Source organism: Carcharhinus amblyrhynchos, chromosome 14 (assembly GCF_965287045.1).
Source record: "Carcharhinus amblyrhynchos chromosome 14, sCarAmb.v2.hapA, whole genome shotgun sequence".
In the NCBI taxonomy this organism is placed as follows: Eukaryota; Metazoa; Chordata; class Chondrichthyes; order Carcharhiniformes; family Carcharhinidae; genus Carcharhinus; species Carcharhinus amblyrhynchos.
In genome coordinates this window covers 37347397-37372404 of record NC_137337.1, presented here as the reverse complement: position 1 = coordinate 37372404, position 25008 = coordinate 37347397, and the positions used below count along the sequence as shown (strand labels likewise).

Sequence of the window (25008 nt, the reverse complement as noted above, 5' to 3'; positions counted from 1 at the left end):
AAGAAGCAATGCTCTGAAAACTCGTGATTCCAAATAAATCTATTGAACTTTAACCTGGTGTTGTGAGACTACTTTTCATTTGAAAGCTTTTTTTTAGTGGTAGTTTTCAAATGACCTTCAAACATGGATCTTGTAGGGTGTAGAATGGTTGTCATTCATGCTTTTGGCACCTATAGACTTGACAGTTCTGCTACACTCTTGGCTGGCCTGGCCGCCCACATTCTACTCTTCTGTAAAATTGAGATAATTCAAAACTCGGCTGTCAGTATACTTCCTCACTTTTCATCCCTATGTTTGCTGACCTACATTGCTTCTGGTTAAACAATGTCTTTATTTTAAAATTCTCATCCTTGATTTCAACATAATCCCTGTCCTTATTCCTTCCAATCTCTCTGTTCTTGTCCACTCCCCATTCTCTGCTGATGTTCTGTGCTTGTCTAGTCCAGGCATCTTGAACCTCCTAGTTTTAATTGCTTTCATTCCTTCAACTGCCTAGGCCTTAAGCTCAGGAATTCCTATTTTAAATCTCTCTGCCCGTTATCTCTCTCCCTTCCTTTAAGATGTTCCTTAAAACCTAACTCTTTGACCAAGCGCTTGGTCTGCCGTAATATTGCCTAATGTGCCTCAGTTTGTCAAAGTATTGCTCTCGATCAATGGCATTGGTACATGAAGGATAACTTGCATTTAAGAGAATCACCCACATTGGGTAACATAATGAGCTTTGCTTGTCTGAAGTTTTTAAAATATAAGCAGAATTATTGCTTTATTTATTTTATCTTGTACTCCTGATTGAAAATTAATGGAAGGCGCTGAAAGAAGTGGGTTTCACAATACCTTGATGGAAAAATGCCCCAATATCAATATAAAGTTGGCTGAGGCCTGTCTTTTCTGACTTCCAGTAAACTAAGCGTTCGGACAGCTCTTGGAGATCACTTATGCAGTTATTCAGCTTGCTGGTCTTCAGTGAGTTAGGTTTTAATCCCTCTTGTCCAGCAAGGTATAGTTGAGATCTAGATGGGCATGTAATGTGCAACTTACGCATGTAAGAAAATTGTGTCAATTTTGTGTGAAATTTGTTTTATTGAATTTCTATTCCAATTCTGAAGCATCGACTATTTTCTTTTCTCTCTGTTTAGTGGAGTTAGAGCATCGCCTTGATTTTGAACTGCGGGAGGGCCTTGTAGAAAGCAGGTATTGGTCTGCCGTAACATCACACACTTCTTATTGGTCATCCCTAGACGTCGCTCTTTTTCTCCTCTCGTTTTTGTACACACAGAGACCACCTGGGAGTGTAGACCAATCGGAAAGCACCAGAATGCCAGGAGATCCTGCATACAAATGAAGAATTGTTTAGAGAGACTATTGGTACTGCTGCTTAAAGTGCAATGAAAAACTAAGGAAATCACAATTTTGTTTGCGTTTTTTTAATTTATTTTCTAAATCCACAATGAATACTGAAGTATGATCAACCTATTTCTAAATAAAGTACTTGTACTTGAGTCAACCATCTTCTTTTCCTACCCCTTAAACATTTTGTCATTATTCACTGTATAATAGGAATGCAAAGTACTTCTTTACATATATGGCAATTAACACCTAGGCTGGAACTTATAATTTTAAAAACTTTTTAATTTATGTTTCAAATGTGCAAACTATATACAAATACTTTAAAATGTTTTGTACTAGGAGTATAACCCACTATGAATGTTGACTTGAAGTTTGCACTTTATATCTCCAACCTCTCCTCATCTAACAGCTAGTCAATATGGCTAACTATGAACTGTTTACACATTTGAAGTATAAAATGTATATTTGGTGCTTATAATTTTGTTAACACAATATCACTAATGTTTTTCACTTTTTTTGTTCTAGTTCATATATCTTTTAATTTTGCCAGCACTGAAAGCTACACTGTGCTATTGTATAGTGCAGGAGGCATTGCGTTCTCATTTTCTCAGTGCTTTGTGTTTTTTTTCAGGTCAATAAAAGCCCTGGTGGTTTTATAAAACAATGTGGTCAATACTGTGTAATTTCAGATGTTGTTGCTGAGAGGTTTTTATATAAAGAAAGAAAAACGTTCGGACTAGCTACAGATCGTTTTCAAGTGTTCTTAGTAAAACTGTTCAACTTTCAAACCTCCTTCCACTTGCTTCCCCCTCGTGAATTTTAATGTGTTAACTTTTCAGTTCTCTTAACCTTGTAATTCAACAGCTTTGGTACTACGATAATCAAGACAATTTCTAAACAAGTACCTTGCTTCTTATCCTACCACGTGATCACTCTTTCTAGTACTCTTCAATATTTGCTCGCTTTCTTTTTTTTTAACATATCTGACATCATTATCTGACAAATGAGAGGAACAGTGGCTAGTTTACAACAAAGATAACCAGTTAATTTCATTTTTAATTTTAAAACCTTCCAATCCAGTTTGTCTGATTTCAAAATGTACATCAGCCTTTTCCGGCAAGTGCCATATTCAGTGTCTTCAATCAATCCAAAGCCACAGATCACATTTCAAACAATCTCCAAATGAAGATAAAACAGACTCCTTTCACAATTAAACTGAAAACATGCTCAGAACTTACACACATGAATTAAGAAACCACAAGATGTAACCACATTAAAGACATAGGCTGCAGTGGTTTAAGAAGACAGCTCACTATTACCTTACCATGGGCAATAAATGCTGACCACATCCTGTGAGTAAAAATAAAGAAAATCATAAATCCCTGAGTTATGTTTGCATCACTTTTTTAGATTTGTGCTGTGTGCAGTTTTGGTCGCCGCACTTACGCAAGGATATTTTGGCCTTGGAGGGAGTGCAGAGGAGGTTTACTAGGCTGATACCGGAGTTGAGGGGGTTGAACTATGAGGAGAGGCTGAATAAACTAGGCTTGTACTCGTTAGAGTTTAGAAGAATGAGGGGAGATCTCATTGAGACATATAAGATGATGAATGGGATGGATAGGATAGAGGTGGAGAGGCTCTTCCCGCTCAAAGGACAGTAGGACTAGAGGGCACAGCCTCAAGATAAAGGGGAGGGGGGGCGATTTAGAACAGAGTTGAGGAGGAACTTCTTCACTCAAAGGGTGGTGAATCTCTGGAATTCTCTGCCCATTGAAGTGGTGGAGGCTGCCTCGCTAAATATTTTTAAGACGCGAGTTGATAGGTTTTTGATAGGCAAGGGGATTAAGGGTTATGGGGAGAGGGCGGGAATGTGGAACTGAGACACGACAGATCAGCCATGATCTTATTGAAGGCGGGGCAGGCTCGAGGGGCTAGATGGCCTACTCCTGTTCCTAGTTCTTATGTTCTTAGATTTGGTTTAAGCATTTGTACAAATACAAATCGGGGGGGGGGGGTGGAGAATAGATAGTAGTCATTGAAGTGGTCACTAGTTTCTTGCACCATAATAATTCTAACTGGAAATACTTCTGAACACCAGTTCAGAGTATTGAGCATTGAGACTGGCAATACCACTAAGAAGATTCATTAATGTACCAGAACTTCAAATCTTAAAACTAGCCAACTTCAAACTGCCCACGTTACGTTGCAAAAGCATTTACCAAAGAATCCCTACCGTGTTCCTAATAACCAATTTTAAAACTTATTAGCTGTGAGGTATGTGGGAAAATTCTGACATTGGTGTTTCCAGTAGCCATAAATGATAAGTGAACCTCATGAATGTAATTGCTCAATTTCCCAACTTGTTTCACTCAATGACTGAAAAATGTATAACCAACATTCAAAATTATTTGTAAATGGACTGTTTCAGGATGGCATCATTATAAGTTTCCTTCTTGACTCACTCAAATCAGAAATAGTCTGTTCTATTGGTAAATGTAAAGAGAGACTTTCTAACTGTGGAATGGAAGTTGGTGGACACCTCTTTCAGTGTTGCAGGTGCACTGAACAAAATGACTGCTGTAACTTTGTGTTTTGGGGGAGCTCAACATTCAGTTGTGTGTTACTAGGCTAACCATCCCTGTAATGAAGAAAGAAATTCAAACTAGCAGTTGCTATTGTGTAAGCTGTCTTTAAATATGTTGCTTTTGATATCATCTCTGCTGAACAGTTTTAATACATTCATGATAACTTCAGTTTGGACCTGGCTGTAGAAAGAAGTCACAAACACATTTTTGCCTTGGGCATGACGTGAACAGGTCACTGAAGCTTGGAAGAACAATGTATTATGTGTCAAAGATAATGATCAAGAAGAAAAGTTGACTTCCTGCTTTTAAGTCTATTTTATGTTCAAATGAAATTAGTTTAAATTTACAAGGTGGAACAACCACCTTCCATTTAGTCTAAGAATAATTTACGTTCATCAATTAACACTTTATTTTGTGCCTTTTGATATTAAAAAAGATCCCATGCTACATTACAGAAGCCTAAAATTGATAAACCAAAGAAGCAGATATTATGAGGATTGATTTGAAGTTTAATCAGAGAAACTATTCTAAGGAAGAATGTAAAGAAGGATAGAGGAGTTCAGGGTGGGAATTCCAGATATTAAGATTTAGACTGCTGAAGGTGTGACTGCCAAATATATAGCAAAAGGAATGTGCAATGCACAAGAAGCCAACATTAGTTGTGCATAGTGATCATGGACGTTTTATGGGTTGGAGAAGGTTATGGAGATATAGAAAGGGGGAAAGACTATGAAAGGATTCAAATATGAAGATGAGAATTTTTAGTTTTGAGCCATTGAAGAACTAAGTGTTAACATGGATCAACAAGCACAGTGGATGGAATCATTGGCGAAGGTACAAAATTTGTAGCTAATGTGAAGACGGTGGTTTCATTCTTCCCAATCTTCAGAGAAAATTGTAGCTCTTCCTGGACTGATTATTGGACAAACAATCTGACTGTATAGATAGTGGAAGGGTGGAGCAATTATCGGTATATATGTGAAACATGACACTTTTGGCCAGATTTTCATGTCCTGAAAGAGCAAGGAATGGTGTGGGTGCAACATAAAATGAGCCTGTGGGATCACAATTTTGAATTTCCGATATTTCCCATAGGTGGGAAGAGATGGGGTTAGGTTCTGGCTGCGACCCCGCAAGCAGATCCTCTGTTATCAGGATCACTATTGACTGCCCAATGTAAGGTTTGGAAGGCTTTTGAAAATCCATCCTGTTTGACAGTTTAGGAAACTTGGGCAAAGCCTGTTGAGGAGAAAGGAACATTCTAACAGGTAAGTGTTAAACGTTTTGATAGCTTCATGTTTGGACTTTGGGTGATGTATTGTAAGTTGTTGTGTTTTTATTGATTATAGTGTTCTGTCTTGTAAAGGTAAGTTGACCATTACATTGATCAGCATTGTGTAAGTGTTCAGATGCAGTATCATACTTAGCTCATTGGAAAATAATCCCACTGGATTATTTAGTAAAATGTCCACAGCCCTTTAGTCTAACAAAAAAAACTGATCCATCGCTTTCATTTCAAGTAAAAAAAACACCTGCTCCTGGACCACTTTGATTGACGTAACATATGGTGTAGTTGAGAAAAGGGGGGCATCATTAGGCTCTATTGTATGCGTTATCTTTTGACAACTGTGATTAATACAAATGTTTGGCTGAGTTTTGACTCCAGCCTCCCAGATTGCCTGGATCCACTACAGTTCACCTATCACCGTAACAGGGTCACAGCAGATGCCATCTCCCTGGCCCCACAGTCAACCCTGGAACACCTGGATAACAACACACTAATGTCAGACTCCTATTTATCGACTACAGCTCAACCTTCAATACCATTATCCCAACAAAACTCATCTCCAAACTCCATAGCCTAGGGCTCTGCTCCTCCCTCTACTATTGGATCCTAGACTTCCTAACCCACAGATTGCAATAAGTAAGGATAGGCAATGACATCTCCACGATTATCCTCAACATCGGTGCCCTACAAGGCTGTCCTCAGCCCTGTACTCCTTATACACTTAGGACAGGACTGTATAGTCAAATTCCGCTCCAACTCAATTTTCAGGTTTGCTGATGACACCACTGTAGTGGGTTGGATCTCAAACAATGATGAGACAGTACAGGAAAGAGAGAGAGTATCTGGTGAAATGATGCAACAACAATCTCAACAAAGGAGGTAGTCATCAACTTCAGGAAGTGCAGTGGAAGACATGCCCCCTGTCTACATCAATGGGGATGAAGTGGAAATGGTAGAGAGCTTTGAGTTTCTAGGTGTCCAAATCATCAATAACCTGCCCAGGTCCCTCCACACTGACATTACTGCTAAGAAAGCCAACGCCTCTACTTTGAGGTAGCTAAGTAAATTCGGTATGTCCGCTATGACTTCCATCAATTTTTACAGGTGCATCATGGAAAGCATCCTTTTTGGATGTATCACAGCTTGATATGACTCCTGTTCTGACCAAGACTGCAAGAAACTACAAAGAGATTTGAACGTAGCCCAGTCCTTCAAGCAAACCAGCCACCCATCCGTTGACTCTGTCTATGCTTCTCGTTGCCTCGGAAAAGCAGCCAGCTTAACCAAGGCTCTTCCTTCCCCTTCCCCCCCCTGTTGAAAACACCTCTCTTCCACCACCTTCCATTGGGAAAAAGATACAGAAGTCTGAGATTGTACCAACCGTTTGTTCCCTGCTGCCATCAGACTTCTGAATGGACCCAGCTTATATTAAGCTGACCTTTCTCTACAACCTTTCTGTGACTGCAACACTATATTCTGCACCCCTTCCTCCCCATGTACTCTATGAATGCTATGTTTTGTTTGGTTAGTGTGCAAGAAACAATACTTTCACTGTATACCAATATGTGATAAATCAGTCTGTTTGCTAGGTCTTTGCCCATTCACTGTATCCATTCGTAACCTCGTTATGTCCTCTTCATGGCTTCCTTTCCGACCCATTTTGTGTCATCAAATTTAACAACGCTCCTTTTGATTTCTTCATTCAAGTGATTTGTATGTGGTAAAAGTTGAGGTCCCAAAGTTGATCCCTGTGAGGTACTGCTCACTACATTGGAATGATTCTTGCCCATAGATCAAGATTAGAAGTAAGAAATAAATTTGGAACCAAACTGGGGAAATTCCACTGCATTGGACAACAAACCAGAGGAGGAAGAGGGTTGAAGTCAATCATTTCACTATTGGCAAAAAGGACAAGGGGGGAGGATAAGAGCACACAGGTCACAAGATTTCGTTAATCTTCTGCTTAAAGCTGTTGTGGTAGGGGAGAATATCTGATTGGGAAGATTTAAATCTGTATTAGTGGAAAAGTGGGATGTAGATATGGGGGAAAACATGATGAAAGGCCCTGAGAGTAAAGTGAATTTGGAGACTGGTAGTTCGAGTGAACAGAGTCCAAGGATGATTTTCTTTTGAGAAATGTGGTTATAACAGTGCCTTTGAAAGTGGCATGGATGGTACAAGAGGGAAAGTAATCATTTACAATGGGTGATCAGCAATTTAATGGGAAGGAACCAAAAAGTAAAGTTTATTTATTCATCACAAGTAAGGCTTACGTTAACACTGCAGGAAGCACTGTGAAATTCCCCAAGGCACCAAACGCAGAGTTTCATTGCAAAGATGAACAGTAAGCTGTCTTGGCAAAGTTGTAATTTCATCAGCAAGGAAAATGGGAGAAGCAATAGATGTTCTCAGTCCTGCTGACAAAGAAGTCCATAATGTTCCTGCACATGTCAGAAGTGAGGTGCTCTGTTCGCCTTTACAGCTGTGGGACACATAAGAACATAAGAAATAGGAGCAGGAGTAGGCCATCTAGCCCTTCGAGCCTGCCCCGCCATTCAATAAGATCATGGCTGATCTGTCGTGGCTCAGTTCCACTTTCCCGCCCTCTCCCCATAACCCTTAATCCCCTCTCTTATCAAAAACCCATCAACCCGCGTCTTAAAAATATTTAGCGAGGTAGCCTCCACCACTTCAATGGGCAGAGAATTCCAGAGATTCACCACCCTTTGAGTGAAGAAGTTCCTCCTCAACTCTGTTCTAAACCGCCCCCCCTTTATCTTGAGGCTGTGCCCCCTAGTCCTACTGTCCTTTCTGAGCAGGAAGAGCCTCTCCACCTCTATCCTATCCATCCCATTCATCATCTTATATGTCTCAATGAGATCTCCCCTCATTCTTCTAAACTCTAACGAGTACAAGCCTAGTTTATTCAGCCTCTCCTCATAGCTCAACCTCCTCAACTCCGGCATCAGCCTAGTAAACCTCCTCTGCACTCCCTCCAAGGTCAAAATATCCTTGCGTAAGTACGGCGCCCAAAACTGCACACAGTACTCCAGCTGCGGCCTCACCAATGTCCTATACAGCTGCAGCAAGACCTCCCTACTTTTATATTCAATCCCCTTCGCTATGAAGGCCAGCATCCCATTTGCCTTCCTGACCACCTGCACCTGCAAGCTGGGTTTTTGCGACTCATGCACAAGGACCCCGAGGTCCCTCTGCACCGTCGCCTGCTGCAGTTTTTTTCACCACGTAAGTAATAATCCTTCCTACCATTATTCCTACCAAAGTGGACCACCTCGCACTTGCCAACATTAAATTCCATTTGCCAGTTCCTGGCCCATTCGCCCAGCCTACCTAGATCCTTCTGCACAGTCTGGGGTTCAAAACAGCCCAATGCAGAAACAGTGTTACAAATGTTTGACATTTTCAGACAAATTTCAATGCTGGGCTACACACGATTTACATGAACAAAGAATCTTTGCACTGGCTGCTCCCTATATCCCTTGGTTGCCTAAGAAACCAGAAATCTTTCTAGTTCAGGCATGAATTAACTCAATGATGGAGCATCCACAGCCCTCATGGGTAGAAAATGTCAAAGATTCACAACCCTATGAGTGAAGCAATTTCTCCTCATAGTCCTAAATGATTAATCCCTGATCCTAAGATTGTGCCCCTTGTTCTAGATTCCTGATCCAGGGAAAACAGCCCCTCTGCTTCCCTGTCAAAACCCTTCAGAATCTTTCAATGAGATCTTTGAGATCAATGAGATTCTAAACTCCAGAGAATAGAAACCCCATTTACTTTGCTCTTTCATCTCTGGAGCCAGCCTAATAAAACTTTGCTGAACTGTCTCCAAGGCAAATATATGCCTTGGATATAGAGACCAAAACTGTGGACAGTACACCAAGTATGGTCTCACTGATGAAATCGTGTGAATCTGTTGTGATATCTGATATGATAGATAAATACTAAATGTGCCAGATGAGAGTAAGGACTTATCAATCCAATGTAAGTACATTTTCATTGGTGCGATAGGTCTTAATTACTGACAAGTAATGCTGATGATTCACAAGTGTGGAGTTTAATTCCTTCAAATTTGAAATTCATCTTCAATTCTCTGCCTGCAGATAGGTCTGATCTACAGTGCCTTGACCTCCACCGCAGGTAGAACAAGGCGACAGGCCTTGAATCCACTCCAGTCAGAACAGGGATCAAGACCAGTACTGTTGGCACCAATCTGTTCTCACTAGCTGTCCAGCCAACTGAACCAACTGTGCTGTCAAGAAGACTGAGTTGTTATGGCAACATGCACTTTTTGCATGCATGTTGTAATCGGGAGCTATATCTGCCTTGGATATGGAGACCAAAACTGTGGACAGCACACCAAGTATGGTCTCACTGATGAAATCGTGTGAATCTGTTGTGATATCTGATATGATAGATAAATACTAAATGCGCGAGACGAGTGGTGATAGTAGAGGCTCCGATTTTCTTTCCATCATACGATTGACCCTTTAGGTAAGTGCCAGTGTTTTGTTGCAAAGTCTTGACCAAAGTTTTTCCCCATAATGTTAAGATGGTCATGAACATTTTCAGTAAAATACAAATCCATCGTTACCTTAACTATTCACTCACTCCATTGCTGGCAAACAGTTGTAGCAGTGTATACCATCTACATGATACATTGGAGGAACTCCTTTGGCAGCGCCTTCCAAACCCGTGACCTCTACCATCTTGAAGGTCAAGGGCAGCAGACACGTGGCAACACCATTACCATAAATTGCCCCCTAAGCCACAAACCATCAACTTGGACCTAAATCACCATTTCTTCACTGTCACTGAGTCATAATTTTAGAAGCCCCCCCGCCCACCATGCTAAAAGCACTCTAATTGTAACTACATTGAATAGACTGCAACTGTTCAAGAACAAAGAACAGTGTGGCACAAGAACAGGCCCTTCAGCCCATTATCACCAAGAAATGGCTCGTCATCACCTTCTCAAGGGCAACTGGGATGAATAACAAATACTGGCCTTGTTAGCAGCATTCACATCCCATGAAAGAATAAAAAACATGTAAAACAAAATAAATGTTATACTGGCTCTGAACGGATTGATGGGGTGGGATTCTGTTGAAGTCTGCCCCTAACGTTTGGGCTGGTAAACTGTGGTGATCTCTTTTAATTGCCATTGCTGATTGAAAGTCTGCCTTATAAATATGACCAGAAGATGGAGACATTTCCTCTAAAATCAGAATGACTAAACCAGGTATGTTAACAATTAAAAATAAATTGAATTGTTGGGTTTTCATCTATGACATAAAGCAACAGAATTGAAACTCGAATTTGATGTTCTACATGAGCTAGATACAAGTTCAGAGAATCAAAATGTACAGTGTGGATAGGCATCAAAATGAAATATAGTTTCTTCAGTGTAATAAAGCAGAATACAGGATTACCAAACTCTCAAACCCATTGAAAAGTTAATATTAAATGAGTTAGAAATCTGTTCACTCCATAGGATTATCTTTAATTGTTGAAATAAATCCTTCAAAGATACACAACACCTGGAAATTAGCAACATACAAAATAAACCACAGTATATTTAGTGTTTGAAATGTTACCGAAGTAATATTTTGGATTTTTTTTAATTACACCGTCTTTTATAGTTGCTATGACTTTTATTAATGTTTATAGTTGATGTGATGATACATTTGTTTTTAATCATTGAGGTTTTATTTGTGGTTTTATTAAAAATGCAGTCTAGTTGCCAAATCATGAGATTGTACACGCACTCATATGGTAAATGAAGTTTTCCAAACAGAACAATCAATCATAAACTCCATCCCCTGTATTCAGGACAGAGCAGTTCCTTCCTGTATGAGATTGTAACTTTATCACTTAAATTTTTTTCACTGAAGCCCATTGGAATGCAAAACACGAAGCATAGAATCCTACAGTACAGAAGGAGGCCATTTGGCCCATTATGTCTGTGCTGACCACAATCCCACCCAGGCCCTATCCTAACATTTACTCTAGCTGATCCTGAAGAACTGAATGGCAACAGAAATCATTTCTATTTGGAGTTTGTTATTGCCTCCAGAACTCCACACACAATCACGTGATTCAGAGAGATAGTTACATCCTGAGATCCCATGAATAGATATGCAAATTCAGATGCACAATTCCAAAAAGCAATCCTCCTAAAAAATATAGGGGGGGCAATATTGTTATGAGAGATTCAAGGGTGGGTACAGTGATCAGTGCTGCTGCCTCACAGCGTCAGGGACCTGGATTCGATTCCTGGCCTGGACCACTGTCTGTGTGGAGTTTGCAGATTCTCCCCGTGTCTGCTTGGGTTTTCTCCAGGTGCTCTGATGTCCTCCCACAGTCCAAAGATGTGCCAGTTAGGTGAGTTGGCCATGCTAAATTGCGCCTTGGTGTTAAGGGGATCAGCTAGGGTAAATGCAGGGGTTAAGATAGGGCCTGGGTGGGACTGTGGTCAGTGCAGACATAATGGGCCAAATGGCCTTCTTCTGTACTGTAGGATTCTGTGATTCGTGTTTTGCATTCCAAATTTTAATAACAGCTTTAAAATGTATTTATTAGTGTCACAAGTAGGCTTATATTAACACCGCAATGAAGTTACTGTGAAAATGCCCTAATCACTACACTCCAGCGCCTGTTCTGGTACATTGCAGGAGAATTTAGCATGGCCAATGCACCGTTTGGACTGTGGGAGAAAACCACAGCATTTGGAGGAAACCCATGCAGACATGGGGAGAATGTGCAAACTTCACACAGACAATCTCTTATGCTGGGAATTGAACCCCGGTGATTAAATTTTGCCATTTTGATTATTGCTGAACAAAGGCTTTTATTTCACCAAAGAGCATAACTCCTGGATTTATTTTAAAATTGTTAGATAATACATTAACATTGTCAGGAAAAGGATACAGAGATTATTGAGTAAAAACAGATTTTATGATTTTAATTTATCTTTTGTTTTTATTGTAGGGAATGTGTCTATCTGTACACTTTCATTAGAATGAGTTACCATATGTATCTTTAGTACTGATTCTGAAACTACTTTGCAATGGTCTTGTGTTGTCTCCGTTTTGATAGACTCTCAACTTTTATCCAAGAAAAGGTAATGGAAAAAGGTCTTCTGAAAAAATTCTTGTCAATTTGTCTACAAAACGCATCAAGCAAACAGTGAACCTTATTGAGTGGATCATGATAAGCTCTAAGCAGAACATTAAGAATTCAAAGGAATTTGTCTCATTCTTTTCTCATTCACATCCTTTCTATGAATTGCTCAAGATTGCTTGGTTTGTAACACACCAGACCAACATGGCTCCTGATCTCTTTAAAGCCTTGGTCAGAAATGGACACAGGAGCTGAATTGAGACATACCGGACTCTCGGAGCTTCACAGGGTAGATGCTAAAAGGTTCTTTTCCCGTGTGGGGAGTCGCAGACCAGAAGGCATAATCTCAGAGTAAGGGGTCACCCATTTAAGGAAGAGATGAAGAGGAATTTCTTCTCTCAGATGGTAGTGAATCTATGGAATTCTTTACTGCTGAGGGCTGTAGAGGCTGGGTCATTAAGTATGTTCAAGGCTGAGGGAGGTTTTTAATCAGTAAGGAAATCAAGGGTTATGGGGATAAGGCAGGAGAGTGAAGTTGAGGATTATCACATCAGATCAGTCATGATCTCATTGAATGGCAGAGCAGACTCAATGGGCTAAATGACCTACTTCTGCTCCAACATCTTATGGTCTTATTCCAGAAGTGAGGTGAGAGTGACTGCTTTTGATATCAAAGCAACAGTTGACTGCGTGTGGCATCAAGGTGCCGTAGTAGAATTTGAAATCAGTGGGAATCAGAGGGAATAACTAGCAAAAAAGATGACTGTGATTGTTGAAGGCCAATCTTCTCAGCACCAGAACATTGTTGCAAATGTTCCTAAGGTTAGCATTTTACGCCCAGCTATCTTTAGCTGTTTCATTGATTTCCTTCCCACCATCATAAAGTCAGGAGTGATGTTCACTGATGATTGCACAATGTTCAGGACAATTCACAATTCCTCAGTAAGTGAGGTTGTCTGTGCCCATATGCAACAAGACTTGGACAATTTTCAAGCAAGTAACATTTACATCACTCGAGTGCCAGCCAATTACCAGCTTCTAAAAATCTAAACACCTCCCCTTGACATTCAATGACATAACTATTGTTGAATCTCCCATCATCAACATCCTGGAGGTTGCCATTGATCAGACACCTAACTGAACCAGTTACACAACTACTATAGCTCTAAGAGCACGTTAGAGATTGGGAATTTTATAACAAATAACTCACCCTCTGACTCCATAAAACCTGACAAAGCAGACGGAATAAATACTCTCCAACAACACGGAGCAGCTCAACACCATCTAAGACAAAGCAGCCTGTTTTATTAGCTCCCCATCCACCACCTTAAACATCCACTCCCATCACCACTGGTGGACTGTGGTTGGAATGTGTACCATCTACAAGTGATTCACCAAAGTTTCTTTGACAGCACCGCCCAAACCTGTGACATCTATCACCCAGAGAAACAAGTTCAGCAGGTGCAAGGGACCACCCAACCTCCAAAGTCTCCTCCAAGGCTGGCACAATGGTTAGCACTGTGGCTTCACAGCGTCAGGGACCTGAGTTCGATTCCTGGCTTGGGTCATTGTCTTTGCGGAGTCTGCACATTCTCCCCGTGTCTGTGTGGGTTTCCTCTGGGTGCTCTGGTTTCCTCCCACAGGCGCCAGAGTGTGGAGACTAGCGGATTTTCACAGTAACTTCATTGCAGTGTTAATGTAAGCCTACTTGTAACACTAATAAATAAACTTTGAAAAAAACTCTGAAGTCAAACAACATCCTGACTATTGCTATCACTGGGTCAGAATCCTGACCCTTCCTCCCTAACAGCACTAGGGTGTACCATCACCATAGGGACTGCAGCAGTTCAAGAATGCAGCTCATCACTACCTACCCAAGGGCAATTAGGGAAGAGCAATAATTGCTGGCCTTGTCAGCAATGCCAGCTGCCCATAAATAAATCATCATAATTCCCGTAATCAAATGCCTGGTCACTCCCGTGAACTCTCAAATCTCATGGTCTTTATGCACCAGGTATCTCAAACACTGTCAATGCTATTTTGACCACCTTCTTGATATCAACATCCCCAACTACCCAAAGAAAAGAACACTTTTTAGTTTAATCACAAAATCCAACTCTAATTCCTTCTAACTTCTTCTCCTCTCACCTCCGTCTGTCACAATACCTCCTTTGTTGTTAAACTTTCCCTTCATCTCTATCTTTCACATAGATGCTGATTATATCAGCTCCATCTTTCTTCCAATTCTCTTGACCACTTTATTAAGGTTTATACATAGGAACAAGCAGGAGTAGGCCATTCAGGCCTCCTCCACCATTCTTTATGCCCATGGCTGATCATCAAAATCAATATCCAGATCACCCCTGTTCTCACCATTTCCCTTGATCCTTTTAGCCCCAAGAGCTATATCTAATTCCTTCATGAAATGTTGGCCTCAACTAATTTCTGTTAGTGAATTCTCCAGAATCACCACTCCCTAGGTGAAGAAAGTTCTCCTCATCTCAGTCCTAAAAGGTTTATTCCTTATCCTCAAACTATGACCCCTAATTCTGAACTCCCCCATCATCGGGGACATTCTTTCTGAATCTACCCTCTCTAAAATCCTATTAGAATTTTCTACATTTCTGCGAGATCTCTCTCACTGAATATAATCCCAATGAATATAATCCTAATTGATTTAGTATCTCCTCACATAACAGCCTTCCATCCCAGGAATCAGCCTGGTAAATCTTTGCTGCACTCCCTCTATAGCAAGAACATCCTTCCTCAAATAAGAACACCAAAACTGCAAATAATACTCCACGTGTGGCCTCACCAGCAACCTATAGAATTTCAGTAAAACATCCCTATCCCTATACTCAAATCCTCTCGCTAAAGAAGGCCAACATATTATTTGCCACCATTACTGCCTGCAGTGCCTGTGCACTTAATTTCAGCGATGAATGCACAAAGACACCAATATCTCACTGTATCCACTTCTCTCAATTTACACCCATCCAAAGAATTACCTTCCTATTTTTTCTACCAAAGTGGACAACCTCATATTTATCCACATTATACTACGTCTGTCATGCACATGCTCTCTCACTCAGCCTGTCCCAACATCCAGTCATTGCTAGGTTGCCATTTATTTCAGATCAACGTCAAGAAAGTCAAAGTATTATCTTTGACCCCCAAACTGCCACTGACTCTATTTCCCTCCCTCAGACCATATCAGATAGTAGAGAGTGTGGAAACTCATATACATGCTTAATCACCTCCAGACAATGTTAATACAAATCAATCTTGTTGACTCCTATCCTCCAACCACAACAAACTTCTGCAAGACTCTGCAACCTGTTACCTTATCTCAAATTAAGATTTGTTGACCCATTTTCCCACTCCTGCTTATCTCTAATGTACACCATGTACACCAACACATTGATTTTAAAATTCTCACCTCCATGGCCTCACTGTGCCCCAAATGTGACATATTTTTGAGACTTAGACCTCCTCCTCAATGTTCCATTCTTTATTCTTGGCATTTCTACACCATCACTACCATCCCTTCCCCAACATCCATTCACCCCTCCATTGATGCAGGGCTTTTCAACATTTCAGTCTGCTCTCTGTAAACTTCCTCTAAATTTATTCACTTTTTAAAATTCATTCATGAGATATGGGCATTGTAGGCAAGTCATGATTTATTGTCTATCCCGAACCATCCTTGAGAAGGTAATGGGGAGCTGCCTTTTTGCATCGGTGCGATAAAAGTAATCAAGGTACATCCACATTGGTGGATTTCAGGGATTTTGGCCAGCAGCAGTGAAGGAATGGGAATATAGTTCCACAGCATTCCCACAGTCCAAAGTTGTTCAGGTTAGGTGGATTGGCCACGCTAAATTTGCCCCTTAGTGACAGGGGGATCTGGCTAGGGTAAATGCATGGGATTATGGGGATAGGGCCTGGGTGGGATTTTGTGAGCGATGTACAGTCAATAGGCTAACTGGCCTCCTTCTGCACAATAGGATTCTAAGATTCTATGTGTGAGACTTTGAGAGCAAATTGCTCATGGTGATCTTCCCTTGTATCTCCTCTCTTTGTTCTTGTAGATAGGAGAGGAGGCAAGTTTGGAAGGTGCGAGCGAAGGAACCTTGCTGTTAACAGTGTATTTTCTAGATGATATGCACTGTATGCCAGTGATCGTTGGAATGAATGTTTAAAGTGACAGAGTGACAATCAAGGGGCTGCTTTGACTTGGATAATGTTCGGCCTCTTGAGTGTTTTGGAACTGCATCATCGAGGCAAGTAACAAGTATTCTATCAAACTCCTACTGTGCCTTGAAGATAATGGAGAGTCTTTAGGGAGTCAGGAGGTATGTTACTTGCCACTGAATTCACAACCTCTGGCCTGCTCTTGTAGATAGAAAATTAATGTGGTTGGTCCAGTTAGGTTCCTGTTTTTTTTAGCTTCAGGATGTTGACTATGTGGAATTCACTGATGGGAATGCCTTTGAGTATCATGGACAAATGGATACATCTCTCCTACTGACGATGCCATTGCCTGGCAATTGTATGGTGCAAATGTCACTTGCCACTTAATGGCCCAAGTCTGAATGTTACCAAGATCTTTCTATACACAGGTTTCATACCTGAGGAGTTGCGAATGGTGCTGAACACTCTGCAATCATCAGTGAACTTCTGAGTTTATAATGGAGGGAAGGTCATTGATGAAGCAGCTGAAGATGGGTGGATCCTGAGCATAGTTCTGAGGAACTCCTGCAGTGATGTCCTGAAGCAAAGATAATTGGCTTCCAAGAACCATAACCATTTTCCTTTGTGCTAAATACGAGTCCAACCAGCAGAGAAATACTACCCCCCCAGTTTTTTCCCATTGACTTCAGATTTGCTGGGGCTCCATAGCACTGGACTATGTTACATATTCCCACCCCTATTAGCTCTAATTTGCATGGGATTAATTCTAACCCACATGATTGACTCTTAATGCCCACAGAGTTCACCGAAATTACTGATTTGCCAGTATTCATCATATTCTAAGAATAAATAAAATAAAATGGTGAAAAGGCAGCCCTTTTCTGGGTTTGCTGAAGTCTCCTCTTTTCTGTTTTTCCTGCAGTGCGATGAATATAAAAGTAGGGAGGTCTTGCTGCAGCTGTATAGGGCATTGGTGAGGCCGCAGCTGGAGTACTGTGTGCAGTTTTGGGCGCCGCACCTGCGCAAGGATATTTTGGCCCTGGAGGGAGTGCAGAGGAGGTTTACTAGGCTGATACCGGAGTTGAGGGGGTTGAGCTATGAGGAGAGGCTGAATAAACTAGGCTTGTACTCGTTAGAGTTTAGAAGAATGAGGGGAGATCTCATTGAGACGTATAAGATGATGAATGGGATGGATAGGATAGAGGTGGAGAGACTCTTCCCGCTCAAAAAAGACAGTAGGACTAGGGGGCACAGCCTCAAGATAAAGGGGAGGCGGTTTAGAACGGAGTTGAGGAGGAACTTCTTCACTCAAAGGGTGGTGAATCTCTGGAATTCTCTGCCCGTTGAAGTGATGGAGGCTGCCTCGCTAAATATTTTTAAGAAGCGGGTTGATGGGTTCTTGATAAAAGAGGGGATTAAGGGTTATGGGGAGAGGGCGGGAAAGTGGAACTGAGCCACGACAGATCAGCCATGATCTTATTGAATGGCGGGGCAGGCTCGAAGGGCTAGATGGCCTACTCCTGCTCCTATTTCTTATGTTCTTATGTTCTTATGTTCTTAATAACACCATAAGTGTCTAAAACACTCACCATCACAACAGATTTTTGTGGTGAAACTTAATTGTGTATTTTTTCAATTTGTAGAAGTTGGGAAAAGGTAAAGTGCTATGATCTCTTTAGGGATCTTAAAGAGAAATTCAAACTTCTAATTAACAGTTGAAAAAAATTACACTTCAAAATTTCATGTTTTACAACTTTTACTGTAATAAGTAACAAAAAACAAACTAATGAGCAAATATTCCTTTTTTCAGTCAACTTGTACATTAAACTACAGAAAGGAGATTCCCCATTTAACCGAAAATCTCCCACCATCGTTATATGTTACATTGTCATTTAATTGGACAGTTAATCTTCTAGGATCCAGTCTAAATTTATTCTCAGCTCCCAAAGATCTGTTTCCAAGGCTGACTTTCACTGTAAGTGTTCAATTTTGACTTTTTCTTTCTAGCCTCAAGCTAGGTGAATCTTCCAGCCTCCTTTAAATTTTTATGAATTCAGTCTTTAATCTGAGTGCTAGCTCCCTCCACATTCTGTGTGGTAAACAATAGAATAGGTATTTTCTCTGCTTCCGAAAGTGAATTGATTGTGACTATTTCTTGCTTTCTGCCTCTCAGATGTCTGCCTGTGATCCTCTTGGATTTGTAGAAAAGCCTGGAACCTTCCCATAGCAACACGAAACATGCTAGCCTTATATAGATAGGTATAATTGCGAATTTGCTACTTTTGATGCCAACTCCCTTTCACCCTGGAAGTAAATGGATGGTTTATACATTTCCGGGACTTTGGGAGGCTCAAGGTTTATTCATGGAATACCCAAGGGAATGCTGCTATTGAATCCAAGTGTAAATATCTTTTTTAAAATGTATTTGTTCATGCCAATTGAGCTTCACTGGTTATACCAGCATTTATTGTCCATCCCCAATTGCCCTTGAGAAGGTTGTGATGAGTGAATCTCTTGAATCACTGTACTATGTGCTATCAGGAGGGGAGTGCCATGATTTTCATCCAGTAACATTGAAAGAATAGGAATAGAGTTTCAAATCAGGATAGGGTGTAACTTTGTGGGGAATTTGCAGGCGGTGGTGTTATCATGCATCTGCTGCCCTTCTCATCTTATGATAGAGGGAAGTCATGGGTGAAGCAGATGAAGACTTTTGGGGAATTCCTGCAGCAAGTTCCTGAACTGAGCTGATTAACCTTCAAAAACCACAACCATCTTCCTTTGTGCTAAACCTAACTCCAGCCAGTGGAGAGTTTCCCCATGACATTCGTTGACTTTAATTTTGCTAGGATACCTTTGTGCCTCACTCAGTCAAATGCTGCCTTGATTTCAAGTGGCACCTTCTCAGTAAAACAACTGGATTCTCCTATTGATCTCCAACAATCAAGACACCCAAACTTACTGCCAGGCAGACTTCAGAACAGAAATTTAATAAGATATATTAATCATATGAGCCTCACAATTACAACATTGAATAGAATCATAGAATCCGTACAGTACAAAAGGAGGCCATTCAGCCAAATGGGTCTGTATTGACCACATCCCACCCAGGAGCTATTCCTGTAACCTCACACATTTACCCTGCTAATCCCCTTGACACTAGGGTCAATTTAGCATGACCAATCAACCTAATCTGCGCATCTTTGGATGAAACCAGAGCACCCAGAGGAAAACCCCACAGACACAGGGAGAAACTGCACACAAACAGTGACCTGAGTTCGTGGCGCTGTGAGGCAGCAGTGCTAACCACTGTGCCACCATGCCACCCAGAGGTGTTGGTTCAGCTCAGTTTGCTAGACAGCTGGTTAGTGATGCCAACAGCTGGTTTCAATTCCCCTAATGGCTGAGATTATTCATGAACATCTTCCCCCTAAGAAAATAAAAACTTATCACATAGTTACATGTTTTCATAAACAGTACCCAAAGCATAACAACTTATAACATTGTATACACTTTAACAATTTACTCACTACTTTTCTTCCCGTAATGTCACATCCATTAAATGATCCATGCTGACAGCATCAAAATATTTAATCTGTATTGATCAAATAAATGGAGCAGTCAAGTTTTAAGGTTCTTTTTACAGTGATTCTAAAAGTCTTTCAAATGATAGAGAAGTGGTTTTATTGCTAACAATTCCTTTTTCATGGTGATGAAAGTCCATTTTGGTTCCATGTCCTTGGATAAAAGATGACACAAATTGATTCAGCCTGGGAAACTTTGTCAAGAACAATATTGTTGATTTCTGACAGTTCTTCTGGTTTTCGAATACCAGCAGATATAAATTGTAGAATCAAAAGAAATTATGCTTTTTACCCTCTGGATTCAGTATTTCCCTTTGTTCTTCTTTAAAATGAGTGTGCTGACTTTGTAACTAAGTCTTTGAATAACCCTGTTCAGATTTTATCTTGATCTTCATTTTCGTTGAGGGCTGTAGATTCTTTAAGGTCCAGGTCAAAAAAGACTCAGTCAAATAAATTTCTGAAAAATATTTTCTAAGTTTAAACACAGGATTAAGATTTTTCTTCGCTGCTTTAAGAAGTTCATTAGAATCATGTTGATGATTAATGAAGAAATCTTAGTACTTTATTTTAGCAAGTTCCCTTATAGATTCCAACTCCCTTATAAGTACCACGGTTTCATCTTTGTTTTCCAAAACTTTAATGTGTCCTTACAGTTCTAAAATAATTGCATTCACCAGATTCAAATTATTTTGATTTATCGCATTGTCTCTCCTTTGTTCATTAGCATGAAATCCTGCTGCCTTATTCTGTTTTTGTTCCTGTGTCTTAGAGTCTGCAGGCAAGTTCAAAGCAGACAAGAGTCCATTTGTTTGCATTTGACTTTAACCCTTAGCCGTTAATCTAAGGGTTTTTGTCTCTTCCATGTTAAAAGTTTGAACTTTTAACTCTAGATTTGATCCCTTGAGTCAAACCCTTGTCCTTTGCAACAAAGACAAGTTCAAGTTCTTCCAAGTTCATTAATGGGGTTGTTACATTTAAAGCTAAAGTTTATTCATTAGTATCACAAGTGGGCTTGCATTAATGCTGCAATGAAGTTGCTGTGTAAATCCCACTCTGGCGCCTGTCAGGGTATACTGTGAGGGAGAATTTAGCATGGCCAATGCACGTAACCAGAGCATGTCTTTCAGACTGGGAGGAAACTGGAGCACCTGGAAAAAACCCACACAGATTTGGGGAGAACGTGCAGAATCTGCACAGACAATGACCCAAGCCAGGAATCGAACCTAGGTCCCTGGTGCTGTGAGCCAGCAGTGCTAACCATTGTGTCACCGTGCTGCCTCATCTATATCTTTATTTGAGATAGTTCTTTCAACAGTAGGATTACAAATAGTCCCTAATTCTTTGAGTACATTGTTAATTTCAATCCACCTGCTCCCATCCCAGGAGCTGGCAACACCTTATCCCCTGAGAAGTCATTCCCTCATATGAAATCAATTTTACCAATAGACAATTCAGATATTACTTCATCAATAACAGACTCATTGACTAAAGGACAAATTAATTTCACCATACACAATGGTACAGGTAACCAATTTTCATCAATACTCTGTATCAATATGTTATTTGGTGAACTCTCTGGAAAAAAATTCTCATTTTTTCCCAGCATCAGGCTTTAAGCTGAACCTATATCCCTAACGGTAATAATTTTTTATCGTTGAAAAATTAAGTTGCTTCACACTTAAATATAAAACTCCTGCAATCTTTTACGCTCCATTTTACACCCACTGTAAATACATTAAATGGTATCGGTTTTTCAGCAGCTTTCCCTACTTACACAGCACTCACTTGAAAATACTGGATACACTTACAAGAGCAGCTGTCTCTGGTTTCAACTGTCAGTATATTACTTTCACACGTCCAGTTTTATTTTATATTAATCCCCTTGAATCATTTTTGTCTCCAATACTGTCTTTTTCACCATTCTGGGAAGTATCTGCCCCTTAAGTTCCACCATCCTCCTCATTATAATTAGTGTTATGTTCAGTGTCAGATACTTGACCTCAGCAGCTAGTTGCACAGGTTTGCAAACAAAGGTTTGCTGCCACCCAGGTGTCTGTGAGATAAGTCATAACAATCAGCTAAAACAGCTGCCTCCCTGATATTAGGAACTTTAACTTTCTAGATGGGATTTGATTCCTAAAGGATTACTGTTTCTGATTTCCTCCATTATCAGCTCCTCTCTAAAATTTTCAAAATCTTGCACTAACTTCATTGACTTATACTAGCGATCAAACATCATCCCACTTTTTCAAGCAAGGTCCACAAAAATCTGATTCTGTCTCTTCTTCAAGTTTTAAATTTGCGTCCATAAATTTCTGGAAATAGCCCACACATATCGAGCACATATGTCATATTCTGTAAACTGATCACCAGAAAGAGTCAAATAAACCTCCAATGTATTTTCTCACAAAACGCTTTTTAACAGGATTGTCCCAATTCCTAGTGGTCATTGTTGCTTTGCAGCAATTTTCTCACATCATAGAAAATTAATTTCTCCTCTTTCCTTATTGAATCTAGGCACTACGAGAGCATTCCTTGCCAAATCAAAACTGGGAGTTAAATCTAACGCCATGTCAAATTTTCATGTCATCCATGCTTATGTAATCAAAGCTTTTCTCTGTCCACTTCAATTTCCTGGCTTCCCTCTCTCTTTGAACTTCAAATTCAAGTTTTTGCATTTCTCTTTCTCTTGCTTTGTCCTCTCTTTCACACTCAAATGTTTTTTATTTTTTTCTTTCTCATTCAAATTTTTGCTTTTCTCTACCTCTTTCCAATCTGAGTTGTTTCATTTTGCAATTGAATCCTGGCTAACTCAATCAGCATTTTATCTACATACCTTTCCTTCGTTCAATGTTCAAATGTTGAACCAATACCTCAGCTATTTCTGCTTTCATAGTGTGGACTTTTAACTCAATTTCTTGCCTCTCCCTTTAAGTTAAACTTTGTTTTCAAATCCCTCCATAGCGCCACACCATCTTATCTCTCTAATTTCCTCCAAAACTGTATTACTCTGGAATCTTTAAATTGCTCTAATTCTAGTATGTTGAGTATCCCTGATGTTAATTGCTCCGTTATTGGTGGTGATGCCTTCAGCTGCCCAGCCTTAAACTTTAAAATTTCCTCCCTAAACTTTTGCCTCTTTCACTCCTCTTGAGATATCCTTTAAATCTTAACTCTTTGACAGAATTACTTCTCTTTCCTTAAGTGGCACGGTTTTAAATTGTGTTTGGTGACATTGCTGTGATGCACCTTGGGATGTGTTTTACTATGATAGAGGCATTACATACATGAAACTTGTTCAGCATACAGAGAATCACAAAGCTGCATTTCTGTCATCAAATGGGACCCCAGAACAAAATTGAACCTGGGTAGGGCAATCCACTCCAGAAAATAAATGCCTGTATCATAGTGATTATAAACTCTGAATGCTGGTTATGGGAAATCATGATAAATGATGAGGTGGAAATTGAATTGTTTGGAAATAAGATAAAATAGAAGGGGCATTTTCTGAGATGAATGAAGACTAATTAATGGTGTGTGTGTGTGTGTGTGTGTGTGGAGTGACTGGAGGTAAAAACAGAAAATGCTGCATAAACTCCTCAGGTCTAGTGGCATCCATGGAGAAAGAGTATTAACATTTGTACATGGATGGATGTAAATGATTCTTCCACAGGGGCTGGCATTTTTTGAATTTGATTTATCAATGTCACATGTATTGGGATACAGTGAAAAGTATTGTTTCTTGCACGCTATACAGACAAAAATGTATCTTTTATAGAGTACATAGGGGAGAAGGAAAAGAGAGGGTGTAGGATTTTAAAAAAATGTTTACTCCATCTTTAAAGTTACAAAGCCAACGCTCAGAATGGACTGGACAAACCCAAATCCATTCCTTGCTTGCTCCAAAAAACAAATTAAAAATCCAATGAATCCAATTCAAGGCTCCCATTAAAGGGACAAAAGGGCGGCACAGTGGTTAGCACTGCTGCCTCACAGTGCCAAGATCCGGGGTTTGATTCTCAACTTGGATCACTGTCTGTGTGGAGTCTGCACATTCTCCCTGTGAATGCATGGGTTTCCTCCAGGTGCTCCAGTTTCTTCCAACAGTCCGAAAGAAATGCTGATTAGGTGCCAAATTCTCCCTCATTGTACCCAAATGGGAGCTGGAGTGTGATGACTGGGGGGGGGGTTTCACAATAATTTCATTGCAGTGTTAATGTAAGCCTACTTATGACACTAATAAAAAAAAATCCAAGCAGACAAGATGAGACATTGCACCCCATTTTGGGCTTGATCTGATGCTTGATCTTAGCCTGACTTTAGGAAGCATAGTGGGGGACATGCTCCTGTCTACATCAACAAGGATAAAGTGATAATGGCTGAGTGCTTCAAGTTTCTAGGTGTCCAGATCACCAACAACCTGTCCTGGTCCCTCCATGCGGAGCTATAGTTAAGAAAGCCCACCAATGCCTCTACATTCTCAGAAAACTACGTAAATTCAGCATGTGCACTACAATTCTCACCAACTTTTACAGATGCACCAAAGAAAGCATCCTTCCTGGTTGTATTACAGCTTGGTTAGGCTCCTGCTCTGCCCAATACCACAAGAAACTACAAAGGGTCTTGAACAAAACCCAATCCATCACGCAAACCAGCCTGTCATCTATTGACTTTGTGTATATTTCCTGCTGCCTCAGAAAAGTAGCCATCATAATCAAGGACCCCACACTACCCGGACATTCTCTGTTCTATCTTCTTCCATTGGGAAAAAGAACAAAAGTCTGAGGTCATGTAGCAACCGACTCAAGAGCAGCTTTTTTCCGACTGCCATCAGACTTTTGAATGCACCTACCTCAGAAAGCTGATC

At 40.3% G+C, this 25008-nt stretch overlaps 1 protein-coding gene across 2 annotated transcripts in view; it reads left to right on the top strand.

Annotated features, from left to right (window-relative positions):
- ddhd1b (DDHD domain containing 1b) overlaps positions 1-2045 on the top strand; it is a 74265-nt gene extending 72220 nt beyond the window's left edge. The window contains exon 13 of one of the 2 annotated variants that reach the window (XM_080202712.1): positions 1137-2045. In XM_080202712.1, coding sequence (XP_080058838.1) covers positions 1137-1342 — 206 coding nt within the window. In that variant the 3' untranslated portion in view covers positions 1343-2045. The remainder of the gene's footprint in view (positions 1-1136) is intronic. The other variant, XM_080202711.1, reaches the window with a different exon arrangement.
- The last annotated feature ends 22963 nt before the right edge of the window (positions 2046-25008 follow it).